Here is a 17,365-nt window from a genome sequence, read left to right as displayed (position 1 = left end):
GCAACACCAGTGTCCGAAAAAAAAAACATGTTTCAGAAAAAAAAAAAACACAACTGCTAATAATAATTTATCTAGATTTCTGTTTTGTTTCAAACCGCTAAATTCGGACAGGATGTAAAAGATAACTCTCTCAGGTACGATAAACGTATCAAAACAAAAATGAGTTGGTTAAACCACATTATATAATTCATTTTGGTCCGTTACACAGAATCCTAATCTGCGACTTTTTGTGGGTTTTGAGCTGGGTGGTTACATAATTATGTTGGTTTGTGATTAGGGGAGATGTTTTAAAAAAAAACATTGCAATTGAAACCATACAAAGAGACACATTTTCTAAAATAAACTAGCTAGATACAAGATAAAGACTCATACACACCCTTTTCTTGTTGTCGAATCAAGGTCCTTCTTATGTTTGCTTTCCCTCTTATGGGGTATAGTAAAAAAAAAAGTAATTCATTCCTATCCTGCAAGACAGCAAAACTCATTTTATTTTCCCCAGTACGAACTGTATTTGCACTCAAACCAATAGTACACATAAGACAGACATTCTGGAATATTTAGAATTGTTATCACTATGTTGTTTTAAACGCAGACTAAAAAACAAAAAAACAAAAAAAAAACAACAACAACAAAACACACACACACAAAATACAAACCACAAAAATCCCTCGTGCAGGCATTATATGTTTAATAAAAGCTACAGTCCACCTTCCTTTTCTATAGATTTGCTGTTTATCAGGTATTCTCGGTTTGTTTGTTTGTTTGTTTGTTTATGTTCTAACATTCATTCCTGTTAAAGCTATTGCTGAATTATCATGTTTATATTGCATTTTGCATATTGTTTCGTAACTATGTTGCTCGGGTGACAAGGAATTCTTGTATGCGTATAAAAAGTGGGATTATGATGTATTCTTGTTATTGTTTTTTTAAACTTTAATTCTTTTTATCTTCTTGCTCTCTTTTCCTCTACGTCTCTCTCCTTCCTTTCAACATCCTTGTCATATGTTGTTTGTTTAATAAGACTTTAACATTCTTATTTAGGGACCTATACGATACAAGCTTCGCTTTGAGATAGGTTCCTCACATTTTCATGACTAAAATTGTATTTTCTCTTGATTATGACATTGCATATGGCATTATGTCTCTATCGATTGTATTATTACGTTCACGTTTAAGATGTGGAACAACAATTCAAATCGAATCAAATAAAAGGTCAAGTTTATTGGCATTTTTCCACGTAATATCATTGAAATATGATACCACCAAATTCAGTACACAAATAAACAAAATACAAATACAAAAATACAGTAAGAAAGAATTAAAGTATACGCATGTAATGTACAGATTCACATATTTTAGTGAAACGGTAATATGCAAAAGTCACAACCACCTAATAGAAATAAAAATGAGATGATGGTGATCTAGAGCCTTTGTCAAATTCAACCCGATGTAGCGATTGCAAGACATGCAATCAGAGGGTTGTTCTTCGAGACCAGTCAAGCCACTATAAGAGGCAAATGAAGATTCGTGTGGAGGCAATTGGAGATTTGTGACATCATCTCTTGATTTGCTCTCATAGTGACTGTAACCGTTATCTCTAACTCAAGATGAAATAGTGAAACTGTAAAAAGCCATAGCGCCCTTACAATATATTACATAAATTACATGAATATATATACGTATATATCTTTTACTGAACAGTTTCTTTTTTATCATACCATCTGCTATGATGATAATGCAAAAACGGTGTGGCATTTTACCTAAACGCATATCGACAAGTATACTTCGTCCACACTAAATAATAAATATCTAATAATAATATAATAATATCTTGTGTGTGATTAGAAGAGGTTATAATGTTGGTCACCTCACAAATATACCAGTGGCTTGTACGTAATAATTTTATAAACATTTTGTTTCTCGTCGATGATGTAGCAACTATCAAATATACCGTGTCCCCCTCCCCTGTCCCCTCCAAATTGCTTATGTGGTGGATCCTGGATATACAAACTAAGTGTTTCGTAGAAACATGGTCAACTTTAAATTCCAGGTTGCTGTTGTTGTTGTTGTTGTTTTTTTAGTTTCTATTTTGACAGAGTCCGGATACTGCTCCGTTGTCTGATTTTACATTATATACAGGTGCAGCCTACGTGAACATGGTGTGAAATTGCATTGAAACAAAGAAGGCGAAACTATCAAAACGACTAAGAATGATTGCAAACGCACATGCACTTGAGTCCCTGGCTTCATCAGAAGTCAAGAATAACATGTCATACATTTACCGGTAGTAGTATGATACAACAGGCCTATATGGGTAGCAGAAGCAAATTTAGCATGTATCTTTATGCAATTGGCGTAAATTTTATGAATTGTGACAGAAAATACAGGCTTATTCAATCTATACAATATAAGAAAATACATAATTATATCTAATAGCACTATCATTATACAACAACTCTTTCAAAGCGTTTTACACAATATCACCAGGGAAACTATGAAACGAAACACTTCCGTTAATTTTCGTTCATTCCATGCCATAGAGTGTCTCCATGTCATGGAGCTCTGGAACTTTCCTGTGAAACAACCAAATTGTGCAAACATACTGTATAGCGTCCTATAAATGTTGAAGTTCGTATGTATCATCTCAACTATTTTATTGTCTTACAAAGAGATTAGAGATTAGGATTGATTCGAGCTATTAAAATGTCAATACAATATGTACAGAAAAAAAAAATCTGATGGAACTGTAAGTACAGTGCAATAAAGATTATTTTAGACAATTTGTTCGTTTCGAATAACTTTAGTATTCGCGTGACCGAAAATTACATAAACTGCTATGGATCATGTACAGCTGAAAAAAAAAAACCAAAAAACAAAACAAAACAAAACAAAACAAAAACAAGCGCTATCACGAAATGGGAACGTATAAACCATCCAAAACATTAGAAATTGAATTGTAATTTAAGATTTTGATGGCAGATGGCATTGTTTTTAGATAATATGACCCATTTCATTTGAAAAAGTGCAATCTTGCATAACCTATATGTGTGTGTGTGTTTTTTTTTTTTTCTTTTTAGTGGCTCGCATTGGCTCGCATTTCTCTGGAATGAATGAAGCAGAGACACTCGACAGTATAAAAAGTACAGATTTCGGTAAGTTCTATCAGTTACTGAAAGCCTTTCTTACTTTATTATTTTACACATCCAACTTCAACAACATGCTCTCTTGATGCATCCTTGCTTATGTTAATCGATACCTTAAATTAGCATATCTCAGCAAATTAGGCAGCAAATTTCGTTGCAGTTTAGTTTGCAAAACTCATGTCTTACAGCGATAATAGTCCTTCATCATTCAGTAACAAAACCATTCATACGTATATACATAATATATTCGAAGAAATATCAAAGGTAATAATTTAAATCTCGAGTATCAGTAACTTTCGAACTAAACTGGATATGATATAGAACATATTCATGGTGGAGACTCAACATTGCAAAGAAATGTCGTGGCATAAACACGCTGGTATAATTACTGAACCGTGCTTTACAGCCAATGATTTGCGTCACCCAATGAAATAACGAAACGATTTTCATTCTGTAATAATGTTAAAGTCTTTGTCTTCACTGAAAAAGAAAACATCAGTACTAAAATATTCTGCTTTTTATATTCTAAAGAATGTAGACAATCGTTGAAGGTTAAAGAATCCAGATCCCTTTGAAAATAGATTCTAGTTATGGCTGAAAGGGCAATCCTTCCCATGAGTGGAGTGAATCTATGAAATAAATATTGAATTACAGTAAAGCTTATGAATGCTAATTTGATGATTAGCGCCCTGGAGCGTTACGAAATTAAAATGCTAAGTAACGCTTTCTTTTAGACCGAGAGAAGCATTGGGAGCTTTCTAAATATCACTCTCACAGCATTGTGAGCACGATCGTTGATCCATCTCAAAGTAAAGGATTCTTCTTGAAATTGCGAATATAATGATTAAACAATTCCTTTGGGTTGTTTGAAGGTCAAGGCATGTACTCATACATTTTCAATGTATCGTGATTTCACCTCATTATATGCCGAGAATCATCATGGACATCTCCTTCATACTGATTAATATATTTCGACGGAAAGAAAAAAGAAATAAGAAAACTTACTGACAGACAATTTTTCATCTATCACATGTTTGTAAGTTTGTCTTGTGTCATTGCTTTGTAGATTTAATTTAGCTGCATTCAGTTTAATCAACCTACCTCATACATCAGAACATGTGACAGACCCTGAGATAAGTGATACAGGAGGGAATAACCACCTAATTTGATAATCACGGGAGGTACTTGTATGTAAGAAAAGGATAGTACTGGTATGGATGCATCAAGTTCATCTCTTGATGCATCTTTGGACGCCACTGAAACTGAGAGTAATTGCAGATACACTGATAGCGGTGTACGACTACTCTATGTTTGTTTATCTCTTTCCGTTTTTCTTTCTCTTCTCCTTTATTATCTACCCTTTCTTACTTTCAGTATTTTTCTCAAATCTGATGCAGTATTTTCATCTGTAACATACATTTCGCACAATTTACGTGAGAATTTCTGTGTTGGTAATTGTGTTGTTTCGCTGCTACGAGCAATCCTGCGTCTCTTCCGTGTGATGAATGACGTCGTAAAGATCTTCGCATCCTAGTCCGTCCTGCATAAATTCCGAACGCTAGACGAATGCTTTTCGTAGCTAGTCGGTTGTCGTGCCAACTGTCAACTTTAGCATGACCATTTATCTTTTGCATTGTAGGTGGGATTTTGAATAGTTGTCCACACCCCTGACTTGCGTTTCCTAGATAGAAATAGAAATAGAGAATGCAGGGAGGCGGGATCAAGTCAAAGCAGTTAACAGTATTTTCAGCTGAATATTTACATTTTGGTATTCATGGCAAGTTCATGTGGCATTTAGGTAAGTTTGGTAAGACGGAGAGTCAACGAACTATGTCTTCATAATAAATAGCATGTTCACACTCTAAGGCGTACATGATATCTGGGAAGCAAAACAGGTTTTCATGTCACCATTATGTGCACGAAGCTTTCCTGGAGTACGTACAATGTGTCCATCATTATGTGCAAAACACACAAATTTTGAGAAATTTGGTCCACACTCTACTTTTGTTACTAATATTCTTTGACAAGAAACAACGTACTTGCCACCATAACCATCATACTAATGCTCACTTGAATAGATCAACAGGTGACTTTGCACCTTATCAACAGACAATGAACCCACAGTGCTTCATCCTCGATCTCTTCATTCATTCATTTCATTTCATTTCATTTCCGGCCAAAGTATACAATATGACAGTTGCATATAAACAAAGCAAAGTACAATGTAACTTTTGCATATCCAAATGACGTCATATGTTTACAATGAAACAATAAACATACTTTCTCTTGCGCTGAACAACATTGAGAACTGCAAGTCTCATCAAATAACAATGTCAACAGGAAGATACTGTGTTCGATTAAAGAAGTGTGAATCAACATAACAATCCTCGACAAAATATGGCGTTCTGATGAAGTACTTCAGCGAAACTGCTTTCAATCATGCACAGCGCCCTGCACGAGGAAATACTTATGACAAACAATCATTACAATGATCTTTCCTGAGGTTTATCACATACCTGTGAGAAATGATGCAATACTGATTCTCTCATGACGTTGATTTTTTCAATTCTATCGAAAATTTACACAAATTCAGTAGCAAATGATGAATTTGGATCAACTTAAATTAACTTACTTCCTTTCCTCCTTCTCCTTCACGTGGCGATTTCTGGTGACGACACAGGCAGCAGCGAGGGCAAGAGCGAGCAGCAAGACGCCCACGCCGGCAGCGATGGAGGCGCTCTCAATGGCCGTCAGTTGTCTCTCTATACAATAAGAATCATTAAGGTGTCAGTAGTGACCTTTGGAGGAGAGCGCCTAAAACCTTCAACCTTCAATCAAGCTCATTTACATAATAAGAAAAAATCAAATACAGTTGACATCTCATTGTACACGTGGAAGCGTCACATATCCCTCACTGGTATTTTCCACCATATACAGATCAGTCTATATTTCTGTCTCCCTCACGAGGGATCTATTCTATACAAGAGACCCAGTGGATTTTGCACTCCCCTGAGTATCACAAGTTCACATTCCACTCGTTCTTGCAAACTATCACTACATATCAAAATTGGGGACTTTGGGGGCCTCCAAGGGGGTATGGTGTCCATTTGTGTATTCTATGACGCTGGCGATAATAATTGCCAAGTTTGTAGAAAATTCAACCTTGTGTTCTCAAAAAGAAGATCAAAACGTTGAACGTTGCCCTCAATTATGTTATAGAGAACAAGAAGTGTTTTTTTTTTTTGTTTATTCTTTTATTTGGGGCCCTTGGGTCCTTTAGGGGCCGTAGAAGGGGCATGGTGCCCATTTGTACGAATAATTATATATTTTATTACCGTAACAATAATTACCTGCAGAGCTTGGTGACAAATTTGACAATTTTTCAAGAAGATGAAAATGTAAAAATTGGTGTCGCCACTTTTGTCCCCTCCCCATCCCCCACCCCCGGCCACAACAACTGCATCCCTGGATCCGACATGAACAAACTACAGTCATCGATGTATTTACTCATATAGTGCCAACTTAGTTTTATAGTATAATCACGAGAGCAGTTTTCATGTCTTTGGCATTCTCGTGTTTGTGCATCTTGAATACTGTATGTTAATTCTCTTAATAATAATAATAATAATAATAATAATAATAATAATAATAATAATGATAATAATAATAATAGCAATGATAATAATAAGGTCTTATTACCCAGGGTATCCTCTTCAGTGTTGCCACTGCTCTACCAGAGGGCCCTGCTATTATTATTACCCTAGCGTTGCCAGGTACCCATTTATACACCTGGGTCGAGAGGGACACAGTGGGTTAAATCATCTTGTCCAAGGACGTAAGCACTGGGCGGGATTCGACCTCGGGTCCTTCGATCGGGAGTCGGGAGTCTTATCCACTATGCCACAGCGCCCCCACTCAGTTGTTAATGAGTGCTAAAGGGCTGTACACTATAGTAACTCGTAGGCGAAGAGTGATCCAAGTGTAGTATTTTAGGCTGGTCGGACTAACTAACAAACTATTATGATATCATGTTATACCTATATTTATATATCTATATCAATATCTAATAATCATCGTTGAATAAAACAAAAGCAAAAAAAAAAAATCTTTTGTCACTTTGGTGTCCTTGTTTTTTAATACTTTAAATCTATGATTGCTCTGTCATGCCAATAGGCAATTCTTACCTGCTTGCTTGACAACTTGATCTAAAGAGGGTTTATCCAAGTGACACTTCGGACAAGGCGCGCTCCATTGGCCGTTCGCGAGACAAGATATCGTAGACGAGCCCATGAGACGAAAGCCCTCGTAACACGAGAATACGACTTGAGTTTCCAGGCATGTTCTTACAAGGGTTATATTTCCGTTGGCAGGAACGTGGGGTTCTGGGCATCGGTCCCCGACTGTTTAGGAAGGAGAATTTCAAATGTATGTCATATTGGCCATGTCCTTTGTTCGGTTGATCATCAGCTTCAAACTCGCGTTACTAATACAGTTGCGTCACTGTGTGCAGACTGTCTTAGCAAAGGTTGAAATTGAACATATCATATTGATATTACTCGCGTTTCTCCATGACTACTATGTTGAAGTTACTGAATGAGTGAATTAGTCCTGTGCAAATCCTTGACAGCTTGACATACAATTACAATCGGAGAAAATCAACTTCATTAACAATTCTGGATGAAAACGTGTTTACGGTTTCATAAATTCAATTCATGTACCCTATTTTAATAGTTGACTTATAAAGTTGTCAGTAAAGTTTTCAGGACTGATTTGCGGACCAGCAGAGGAATAATCAAATTGCTGGCTGATTACATTGCTTCCAAGCTGCTGTGTTCATGTCCATGATATATTACAAAATCAACGTAGATCTTACTTGGTTCACAAGATGGCGGCAGAGCTGACCATCTCCCACTGGCGTGGCATCGTATAGCTTGAGATCCGCGTAACTCGAAGCACTCATCACACGTAAAGTAAGCCACGTCTCCAGATGAATTCCCGCGTACTATCACTTGTCCGTTCGCCGGGTTAGAAGTCAACTCACCACACGTAACTGTGGGGAACAATAATGCTACATTACAAGGAAGTCATGCAAGGCAATTAATCTACATGTCAGCAACATCATTATTTCTTTCTTTCTTTTTTTTCCTTACTTCATTCTACTGCTCCTGAGTTGTAAAATGGCAAACGTGTGTTCATCCATTATTGAGTGATGTAGTACTCACTTGTGCTACACAAACTATACGATATCTCGTAAACAGAATTTGCGCCATGCAGTGTGGGATGTGATCTGCTTATGGCTGACGCAAATTTTACTTTTTATCTATAAATGATAATTATAGAAATTAGCAAAGTAAAAATTCATATTGTTATTGTAACCCCCTAATCAATGTTAATAAGGGGGCATAGACTAGCCCTTGACGTTCAGTTGAAGGTCCCGAGTTTGAATCCCTGTCAAGTGCCTCCATTCTTGGACAAGACTGTTTACCCACCATGCCCCTCTCAACCAAGGTGTATGATTCGGTTCCTAAGGTGACGATAATAGGGTAATATGCCTTGTATAATGGCAGGGTCCTGGATAAAGGAAACTAAATTATTATTAGTTGATGTTTTTTAAAGTAATGAATCTTCCTTCAGCGTCTTTTTCTTTCTTTTTTCCACAACCCCCCCCCCCCCAAATATTCACATATAAACATTCAGGTACGAATACATGTCACGTTACATAACACATGGTATAGATAATCAGGCAGTTACAAAGAGTCTAAAGGATACTTATACAATCCTGTTCAATTTTGTTTTTTCTGATACATATCCATCAACTTTGACAAAATGGCAAAAATGTAATGATTTCTTTCTGTTTCTGGTAGATAATATAAAATATTTTGCATAAAACACATTGGAACGCTTAAGGTTTTTTTTTTTCCGTAGAACCAAATATAAAAGTATACAACTCTTCTAGTAATTTCAATTTTATTATGTAACATCCTATAGAGCATCTTGTGTTCTGTGATCGGAGTAAAATGCGACCCTTCGGATATGTTTGTGAAAATGTCAGGAAATCATGTTACAAGGTACGTACGAGTACCCTGTAAAATAATTTCGACAGTTGACACATCATATTATGTCCCGTACACATCACAATGCTCCCTCACCTGGTGCCAGATCTTCTTGGATGTGTTTGAATCGACCAACTAGAGCTAGAGTATGGCGTGCAAATAATTCGCTACCGGTGGCCTGCAAGTCAAATCTGCACATTGCGTCTTGTCCACATAGACTGCTAGCGTTATTATCCTCCAGTTGAACGTCGTTCACGGTGAAAGCTGGCTGATAGGATTGAGATGTGAACGCCGATTGGTTGAACCCGGTACGGTAGAAGAAGAGTGACATGCCCGGAAGAACCTCCCCTGGACAGAACAGGTGTTAGCAAACAAACATGGGGTGTAGTTTTGCACTTTTGAAAATTGACAGCTTGTAAAATAAATGGAAGAATGATAAATCCTCTTAAAACATGATTTTACCAACATAAGTTTTAACCTCGATCAATCCTACTTTTTGTTGTCATCATGATAATTAATGAGCTAGTTTTCTCAAGCACATATCCATCATTCTGTAGAATGTCGCATTGCAACTCGTAATTTGTCCTGATTCGTAATTTCTGTGCTCATGTGCGGATGTTTGCAAAAAGACAAAATAAAATATATACAACTCATTTGTTAAAATAGCTGATTTTGTTATCCAAACATAAATTTAGATAGAAACTCTCTTCTGATTGTTTATTGCCAGTACCCTTCATATAGACTTAATGGACTTGATTGATTTTCCATGGACTCAGAGCCCTGCCTAGGTATTGCTTTAATCTCCTACTTCATTCATTTTAAGATCAGGTTTGTACAAGTTTACTCTACATTAGCTAACGATTCTTGAACAATTTCTTTGAAACTTACAAGTTTGTCCAAATTCGCTGAATATTTTCTCCAGTGATGAAGATAGCGGAAGGGTAGTTCCATTTGGAGTTTGAAGGTCATCACTTGTGTCGTCATTCGACGTGCCCAGCAATCCCTGCGTAGTCCCTCGAAAATGTGCTGGTAACTTGACAATGACTGCAAGGGAGCCCTCAAAAGCCGAAAATTCAAGACTAATACCACTTGAATCGAAGACCACCAACAAACCTTCTGTCGATAAATCGTCACTCGCACGTACTGTGACACCTAAATGGGGCGAATGATAATGATCATACACTGTATACATCCAGTGACGACTTTAGGATGCTGTTTAAAATTCTTCGTCCTCCTTGGTATAGGGGTGTCGAGATTTCCATGCCCTCACTTTAGAGAAAAGTTCAGCAGGTAGTTACAAATGGTTGGACCACTTGTCCTGGTATTACCGCGTTGATATGTCTGTGTGTGTGCCAGTGCATGTGCGTATGCGGTTGTTATTTCTAGTTGTGTTACGTGCACAACTTACCGTCCCAAAATTTGACCAAACATCTTTATTGCACAAACTCGTATGAAACAATCAGTTGACGGAACTGACTTTGCATTTGAAATACAGTTCATTTCACCCCTCTACTGTCAAGCAAGTGAGAGCAATCATATCAGTACTAATATTTTTCTTGATTACACACGTTCAACATACCTTTTAGTCGCCATTCATTAAGCACCTGGAAATCAAGCATTTCAAATTTTCTCCCTGCCCGTCGGAAATACACATCCAGGCTTCGTCTTGGGTTGACCTCCACGTGGATTACATCGCTATCTCTAGCTGTCATTGCCATGGCTGTGAAAATAGTGCCCCTCTGGCTCCCTGATTAAAAAAAAGAGAAAAAAAGAGAGTCATAATGTTAAAATCCTCTGTGATTATCATATTTATACTAATAATTTCAATCTGTCCATACGTGAAATCATTAACCATATCTACAACATTTCCATGATTGTGTTATCATTGTCACTATCATTGCTGTAAACTTTCTTTTCAATACTTTGTCTCTTATGAACACACTTTAAATGGGTGTAAATGGTATCATGACAGTGTGTCTGCATGTGTGTATCGAGAAAAAGATAGAGAGATAAAGAGAGCGGGGGGGGGGGGGCGGAAGAGGGAAGGAGAGGAGGAGTCACAAAATATCGCCACACCTTTCACTGGTACGCTCCTGGCTTGAAGCACAAACTCTCCGTGACTGCCATTGACAAGTGTGAACTCTCCGAAACCATTGAAAGTGTAATTCAGCCCGTCAAACGTCTTGTAGTGTGGATCGCCAAAAGCACTTGCTGCATGAAAGAGAGAGAGGATATATCGGTATGTCAATAAAGGGCGTATAGTATCAATTTGTCATGATACAACCGCAACGAGATACACCGAATATTATCTTTTTTTTTTTTAATTTCGTATAAATACAACCATTGTCAACGCGTGTCTTGCGGGCTACTCTATCGGGTATTTCCTCCGTCATGTGGAAAGGGATCTTCGAGGCTCTTCCACACAAGAGTTATCCACAAACCAAAGAAGGAACCAACACTGACTATTGACAGTTGTACCGACATGCCCTCATTTGTACATTGACTGATTTCATTTAGTGTAAATACAGCTCTTATGGAGTAATATGCACATGCTACTCATCTCGTAAACATTATTATTCGAATTCCTGACTGAATAAAATATCTTATATGAGTACGTTGGTCAAACTAGATCTGAGGGCAATATAACGTAATTAAAAGAGGGCATCTCAAGTGCAACACTGGGACTCATGTCATGTTTTTCCTGCCACTGCTTCACTAAACCATGACCACTACTTGGACCATTACATCCACACTACCATTGTTAGTTTAAGCACGTTTCTATTTTATTTTCAAACAGTATCTATACAGTACCTGGATATCTATATTTAAAAAAATTATCACGTCTTACAATCCAAAAATTTGCTCTTGAGGTTGTCATTTTCATCTTTAAAGGAGAACATGACGTCGCTTACTGAACAAATTATAGTTGTCATGAAATATTCACCTATCTTATTAGGGGCAACATAGTCGTAGCAGGTTTGTGCTGGACGCACACTGTGAAATAGTCTGCACGGGTCCCTGTGGCCTGACAGCACCTCGTCAGACGAGCCACAGCACTGAAGGAAAGGCATCACATCCGCGATGTAGTGGGAAAGGAACGGAACGCGACCCGTCGACCAGAAGGGGAAAACCCCACGAATATGGGACCGGATGGAAATCCCGACTCCAACAGAGTCTATGTCTACCAAATTTCCGCCGTAGTCGTAGCAACATTCTTGACCTGCTCCTTGAGAGCTGGAAAAATATTTTTAAAAAATGCGTATTATCAATGTGTGTTTGCGAAAATCAACATTTCAGGAGAAGTTGAGAGAGGAAAGATCATTCGTATCATGAGCATAATTATTATGTGATAATGATAAATGAAGAAAATACTTCATGGTATCACCTATAAAAAGTGCGAACGATGCGTTAAATCTATCATACTGAAGACACTCATTTTTTAATCATTCATTTATTCAATCTATAGATGCTGGACCTCTGATTTAAGTAAATTTCCTTTTATATAATGAATTGAAAGGTAAATCACATCAGCACCTAATTCCTTTCTCCCACTATGTATCCGCGGTATCATAAGAAACTTCGACTAACGGGGGGTTTGGAGAAAATAATTTCATTGTGATGATAATGAATAGAGTACCTGGGAGTGTTAGTGGTTACACAAAAAGTCGTATGTCTCTGCATTGTACACATTGCACTGTTTGCATGCTGACCGCGGCAGTCCAAGGAAGTGGTGAACGCGCCTGTGTCACGACGAGCTTGCCTCTCCGCGCATGGACAGGGAGGGCGTCCTTCGAGAAAGAAAGGGGCGGCCTGCTGCTCACTCGCCCACTCCTGGCACCACAAATCTTGGTTGACGGGAGACAGCCAGTTCAGTGGGTGAATCTTGCTCCAAATGGAACGTCTGAGAAGCCTTAAAATGACCATAAATTTGTCCGTTAGTAAAGTATCCTCGAAATTTACTTTGTATCGTTACCAATATCATGAAGTGTTCATCACAAGTCACTCTAAAACTCCCCCCCCAACACACACAGATCGGTGCTGCAGCGTTGGTTCAATAAGTGGGAGTGTCGTTTATCTTCATTATTATGTAAGTCATGGAATATGTTTGAAACTCCTTCGATTAAGCACAAGTGTACGTACACACTAATGCACATGGAACTATGTGAAATCTTATCAAGACCAGACAAACAGAGAGACGGGGAACAAAAGGGAATGGAAGGGATGCTGGCATTGAACACAGATTAAATCAACAAAATTGTAATAACTGACATACAATTCCCTGTAGCACCTTACCAGTACTGTACCAAAGATAATGCCGAAAGTTTGTATTTAGATATCTCCTTAGGATCTGAATCTCTAAACTGAAGATCATGCGTTCGATCCCTGTCCCGCGTACATTCTTGAACATCGTTCCCCCCCCCCCCCCCCCCCCGCCAGTATCCCTCTTAACCTGTAGGTACTTGACAGAGCTTTGGTATAGGTAATGGCAGGGCCTCTGTACAGCAATGCTAACACAGAGGGATGGCTTCCATGGGAACTTAAGTCCATTTTTTTTTTTGTCATAGACGACGATGATTATGATGACAAAAATGTTATTACTAACATAATTACATTATTATTATTATTATTATTATTATTATTATTATTATTATTATTATTATTATTATTATTATTATTGTTATTATTATCATTACTATTATTATTATCATTATCATTATTATTATTATCATCATCATCATCATCATCAATTATCAAAATGCTCTTACCGAGGAAACGGTGATGTGCTATTTTCGACGATACCAACAGCCCCGACAATGGCAGATTTTCTAACACTACTTGGGTCCAGTGAAAATTCGTATGGCGTGGCATTGTTCGGTACACCAGTTGCAATAGTACGGATGCCATGCCATGATACATTTCCAGTCTCGATATCTTCAGAATACTCAAAGACAGCGATGGAGACAGTGTCTACTCCCCTTAAAGCTTCCGGTGCCCACGTCACGTTCATTATACTTCCGGGTGTAGAATTCCAATCCGATACGTGGACCAGTGACAATATGTCGTGGGCTGAATACGAAAGAAAAAGCTATATGATGCATAAATTTTGGTTGAAAGTACGAATACAGGTCACTCCAATCAAATATCATTCACTAAGCTTTTTGTTATCTTGAGAGTCACATAGCCTGAGCATCTGACTGAAAACTTCACACACTTTTACAAAGATAAAGAGGATATAATGAAAAAAAAAAATATTATGTTCAACACGTCACATAATAGCATCCCTTTAATACGGCTATACAGGAGATCAAAATGGTAACTAGAATTTTTACATCATTTATAATTATATTCACGCATCAATATGACTTTTTCAGTGAAAATTGTGTGATGACATGTTCCCCTTTGAATATCAATCACATATTAATAAGATTCATTAAGGGGCCTATGAGCAAAACCATTTCTTAAGTGTTTGCAATCTTAATAATTACTGTTCATACAGAAATGGACATTAAAGACTCGCTGTCACTATAAGATACACGAAGCGTATATTTCTGTCAGAACCCCGCTATGCCTTTCCTTTAATACATTGTACTAGTATTATTGCAAACAGGTGTTGCTATACTTCCTTTAAAAAAGAATACACTGTATTCGCGATAAACATAACGAGAGCGAATTACCACAGAGCTGTAATTGGGCTTCACACACGAGGGGACTCATGTTCGCTAAATTTTAATAGTCACCATTTCAAGCTCCATTGGTTTACAGCCACTTGAGTTTCTGAAGTTCCCATAATAGGACAAGTTTAAAATCGTTGTTTGTTTGTTTGTTTTGTTTGTTCTTTCTCTCTTTTACTTTGTTTAGTAAATATTGCTGATTTCTTGCATTTTGTTATAATTGATGAAGCGCTCTGAGTCTGTATACAGAAAAGGCGCTGTACAAATATTGGTTATAATGTGAGGCAGAGCTCATTTGACCTCTGTACACGTCAAACATATATGAAGGTTTGGAATTTACAAAAATGATTAGGAAGGCAAAATGTCTAAGTTTTGTTTCCAACAGATGGTTAATCTACAACTTTTTGATACTAATATTGACCACGCGGGCTTTTTTTTCTTTTCTTCAACATGAGGTGTTCGCTATGTAGGTCATAATATGCTTGAAAGAGAATCATCATTAATAAAACAATACTTGTTTGATTCACTCAGATTTGTTCAAGCTTTGAGCCGAAACAATAAGTACAACGTTTAATTCTTTGACTTAGATCTTGATGAAGGTTTGGATTTTGAGATACGTTTAGATTCCTGGCGTAATTTCTCATCGGAACTACATGTTTATAATATGTTCGAGCTTTAAGTGATGATAAGAGATTAGACCACGGGAATACCAGGCGGAACAACACTTCCCCACATCCGCAAACTAACACCAAATAGCACGTGGGACATTCCTGTATACACACAAGTTGGCACGGAAATAACACCTGCGCTGTAACAAATTCAATCCGCAATCAACTTTAAAAGCTATACTATGACTAGCACTATAGGGGTGTCGGAAATATCAAAAGCCATGTATCTTCATAATATCGTTTTTAAATCACTTCCTCTGATAGATAATGATACTGAGAAGATCGTTGAACTGGAGGTTTTAGTTGTTGAACAGAATAGAAGTACAAATGAAAATTGTCTTGCAACTGGCTGACAGAGTTGTCCTTCATCGACGTAAACACACACGATTATTCAGTGTTTTGAATAATAGTTATGATAAAAACCATGCCCATACATCGTGCATAAATACCAACTCGGGTGGGATTCGAGTTTGGTATAATCCAGTAGATGTCTGGCAATTTGGAGATCTTTAGTTAGAATCCCATCGGAGTATGTATGCCCATAATTTTGCTATCTTTTTTATTCTCATCTAGAGAGTATATAACATATGCTCACTCCACGCAAATCAGGTCGCCGCCGTTCATGTTTTTGACGTTACATGGCATAAGCCTCAACAAGTCACCCCTCCGGTTCACTTTAACTACGGTACATCCTCGCTCACACAATCAAAAAGTCCTTTAGTTCGATTTACGTAGGTATACAGTGTGACGAACGATCCACCATTGTCAACTTGTGTGTGTGTGTGTGTGTGTGTGTGTGTGTGTGTGTGTGTGTGTGTGTGTGTGTATTTGGTTATCTTTTATGACTTGAATTTTGTACACAGAGAGGTATAGAAATAATAAGAACTATTTTGTAATCTGCTACTCAGCCCGTATAGCTGGGATTTTATGGGGGAGGGGGGTCAAAATGTGGACCTTTAAGAGAGAGAGTGAAGCGGAGTAGGATCAGGGAAGGGTATTAAATTGTTATTATCATTAAAACCGGCCTGCGCTTTAATTCATGCACAAAAGTACTCTGCAGGTATGTTTTACCTTTTCTTAATTATCATCATAAGTCTGTACATTGTGTATTTTAAAACAACGCTTCAATCAACTCAAGCTATCACAACGTAAGTTGAATATAATCACGGAAAATCGACCAAGACAAAAGACGTTCGAACGTACTGACAGTAATCCCGCCAAGATATGGATAGGTCATGCCATCATCAAGCGACATGCCGACATCAATGAAGCCAGCAGTGAATAGAGGAGGGGTCACACACATGGCACGAGACCTGGACAGGACAACGCCATCGACAATGACGCCGTCAAATTTGCATTTGATGTCATGACGCGATGCATTAAGACAAGGACCAGCCAGTAGAACCGATGTGCCTCCGAGCATGGGGATGGCGAGGGGATGTATCGACAGGAAATCTGTGCGGTAAATTCAAACGTGTCAGAACTATAAGATCAAACGACTTTACAGTTCTTTTCCCACTTGTATTCATCTTGAAAATGATAAAATGCCCGTTTTACAGCGACAATCCATTTTCAGCATGCTAATATGACATGTATTGAAAGTTCTACAATTATCATATAATTATATACAGGCTCGTAACATGATATGAATACTAGTAGATCATTCTTTGCCCACATTGTGTGCTACGGGAGCTTATCTTACGTGTATCTTACCAAATCTATTTTCTGCAGGTGTTACAATTTCCAAATGACAGACATCAACTACAGATTTTCCGGACTAGACCAAGTTAAGTTAGGGTCGTACATGCAATTCGATTAAATTCAATTCA

General features: G+C 37.7%; 1 protein-coding gene across 1 annotated transcript in view; it reads right to left on the bottom strand.

Annotated features, from left to right (window-relative positions):
* Positions 1–3,562: 3,562 nt before the first annotated feature.
* The window catches only part of LOC140238906 (sushi domain-containing protein 2-like), a 14,029-nt gene continuing 226 nt past the window's right edge, over positions 3,563–17,365 (bottom strand). Inside the window, exons 2-13 of the mRNA XM_072318804.1 lie at positions 16,740–16,991; positions 13,963–14,263; positions 12,834–13,106; positions 12,141–12,430; positions 11,273–11,407; positions 10,776–10,943; positions 10,085–10,348; positions 9,293–9,544; positions 8,017–8,193; positions 7,328–7,543; positions 5,776–5,905; positions 3,563–4,824 (exon numbers count right to left, since the gene is read on the bottom strand). Of these exons, the coding sequence (XP_072174905.1) occupies positions 4,752–4,824; positions 5,776–5,905; positions 7,328–7,543; positions 8,017–8,193; positions 9,293–9,544; positions 10,085–10,348; positions 10,776–10,943; positions 11,273–11,407; positions 12,141–12,430; positions 12,834–13,106; positions 13,963–14,263; positions 16,740–16,959 (2,499 nt within the window). The 5' untranslated portion in view covers positions 16,960–16,991 and the 3' untranslated portion in view covers positions 3,563–4,751. The remainder of the gene's footprint in view (positions 4,825–5,775; positions 5,906–7,327; positions 7,544–8,016; positions 8,194–9,292; positions 9,545–10,084; positions 10,349–10,775; positions 10,944–11,272; positions 11,408–12,140; positions 12,431–12,833; positions 13,107–13,962; positions 14,264–16,739; positions 16,992–17,365) is intronic.

The sequence above is a fragment of the Diadema setosum genome, chromosome 15 (assembly GCF_964275005.1).
Source record: "Diadema setosum chromosome 15, eeDiaSeto1, whole genome shotgun sequence".
NCBI classification, from domain to species: domain Eukaryota; kingdom Metazoa; phylum Echinodermata; class Echinoidea; order Diadematoida; family Diadematidae; genus Diadema; species Diadema setosum.
This window is presented reverse-complemented; position numbering and strand designations above follow the sequence as displayed.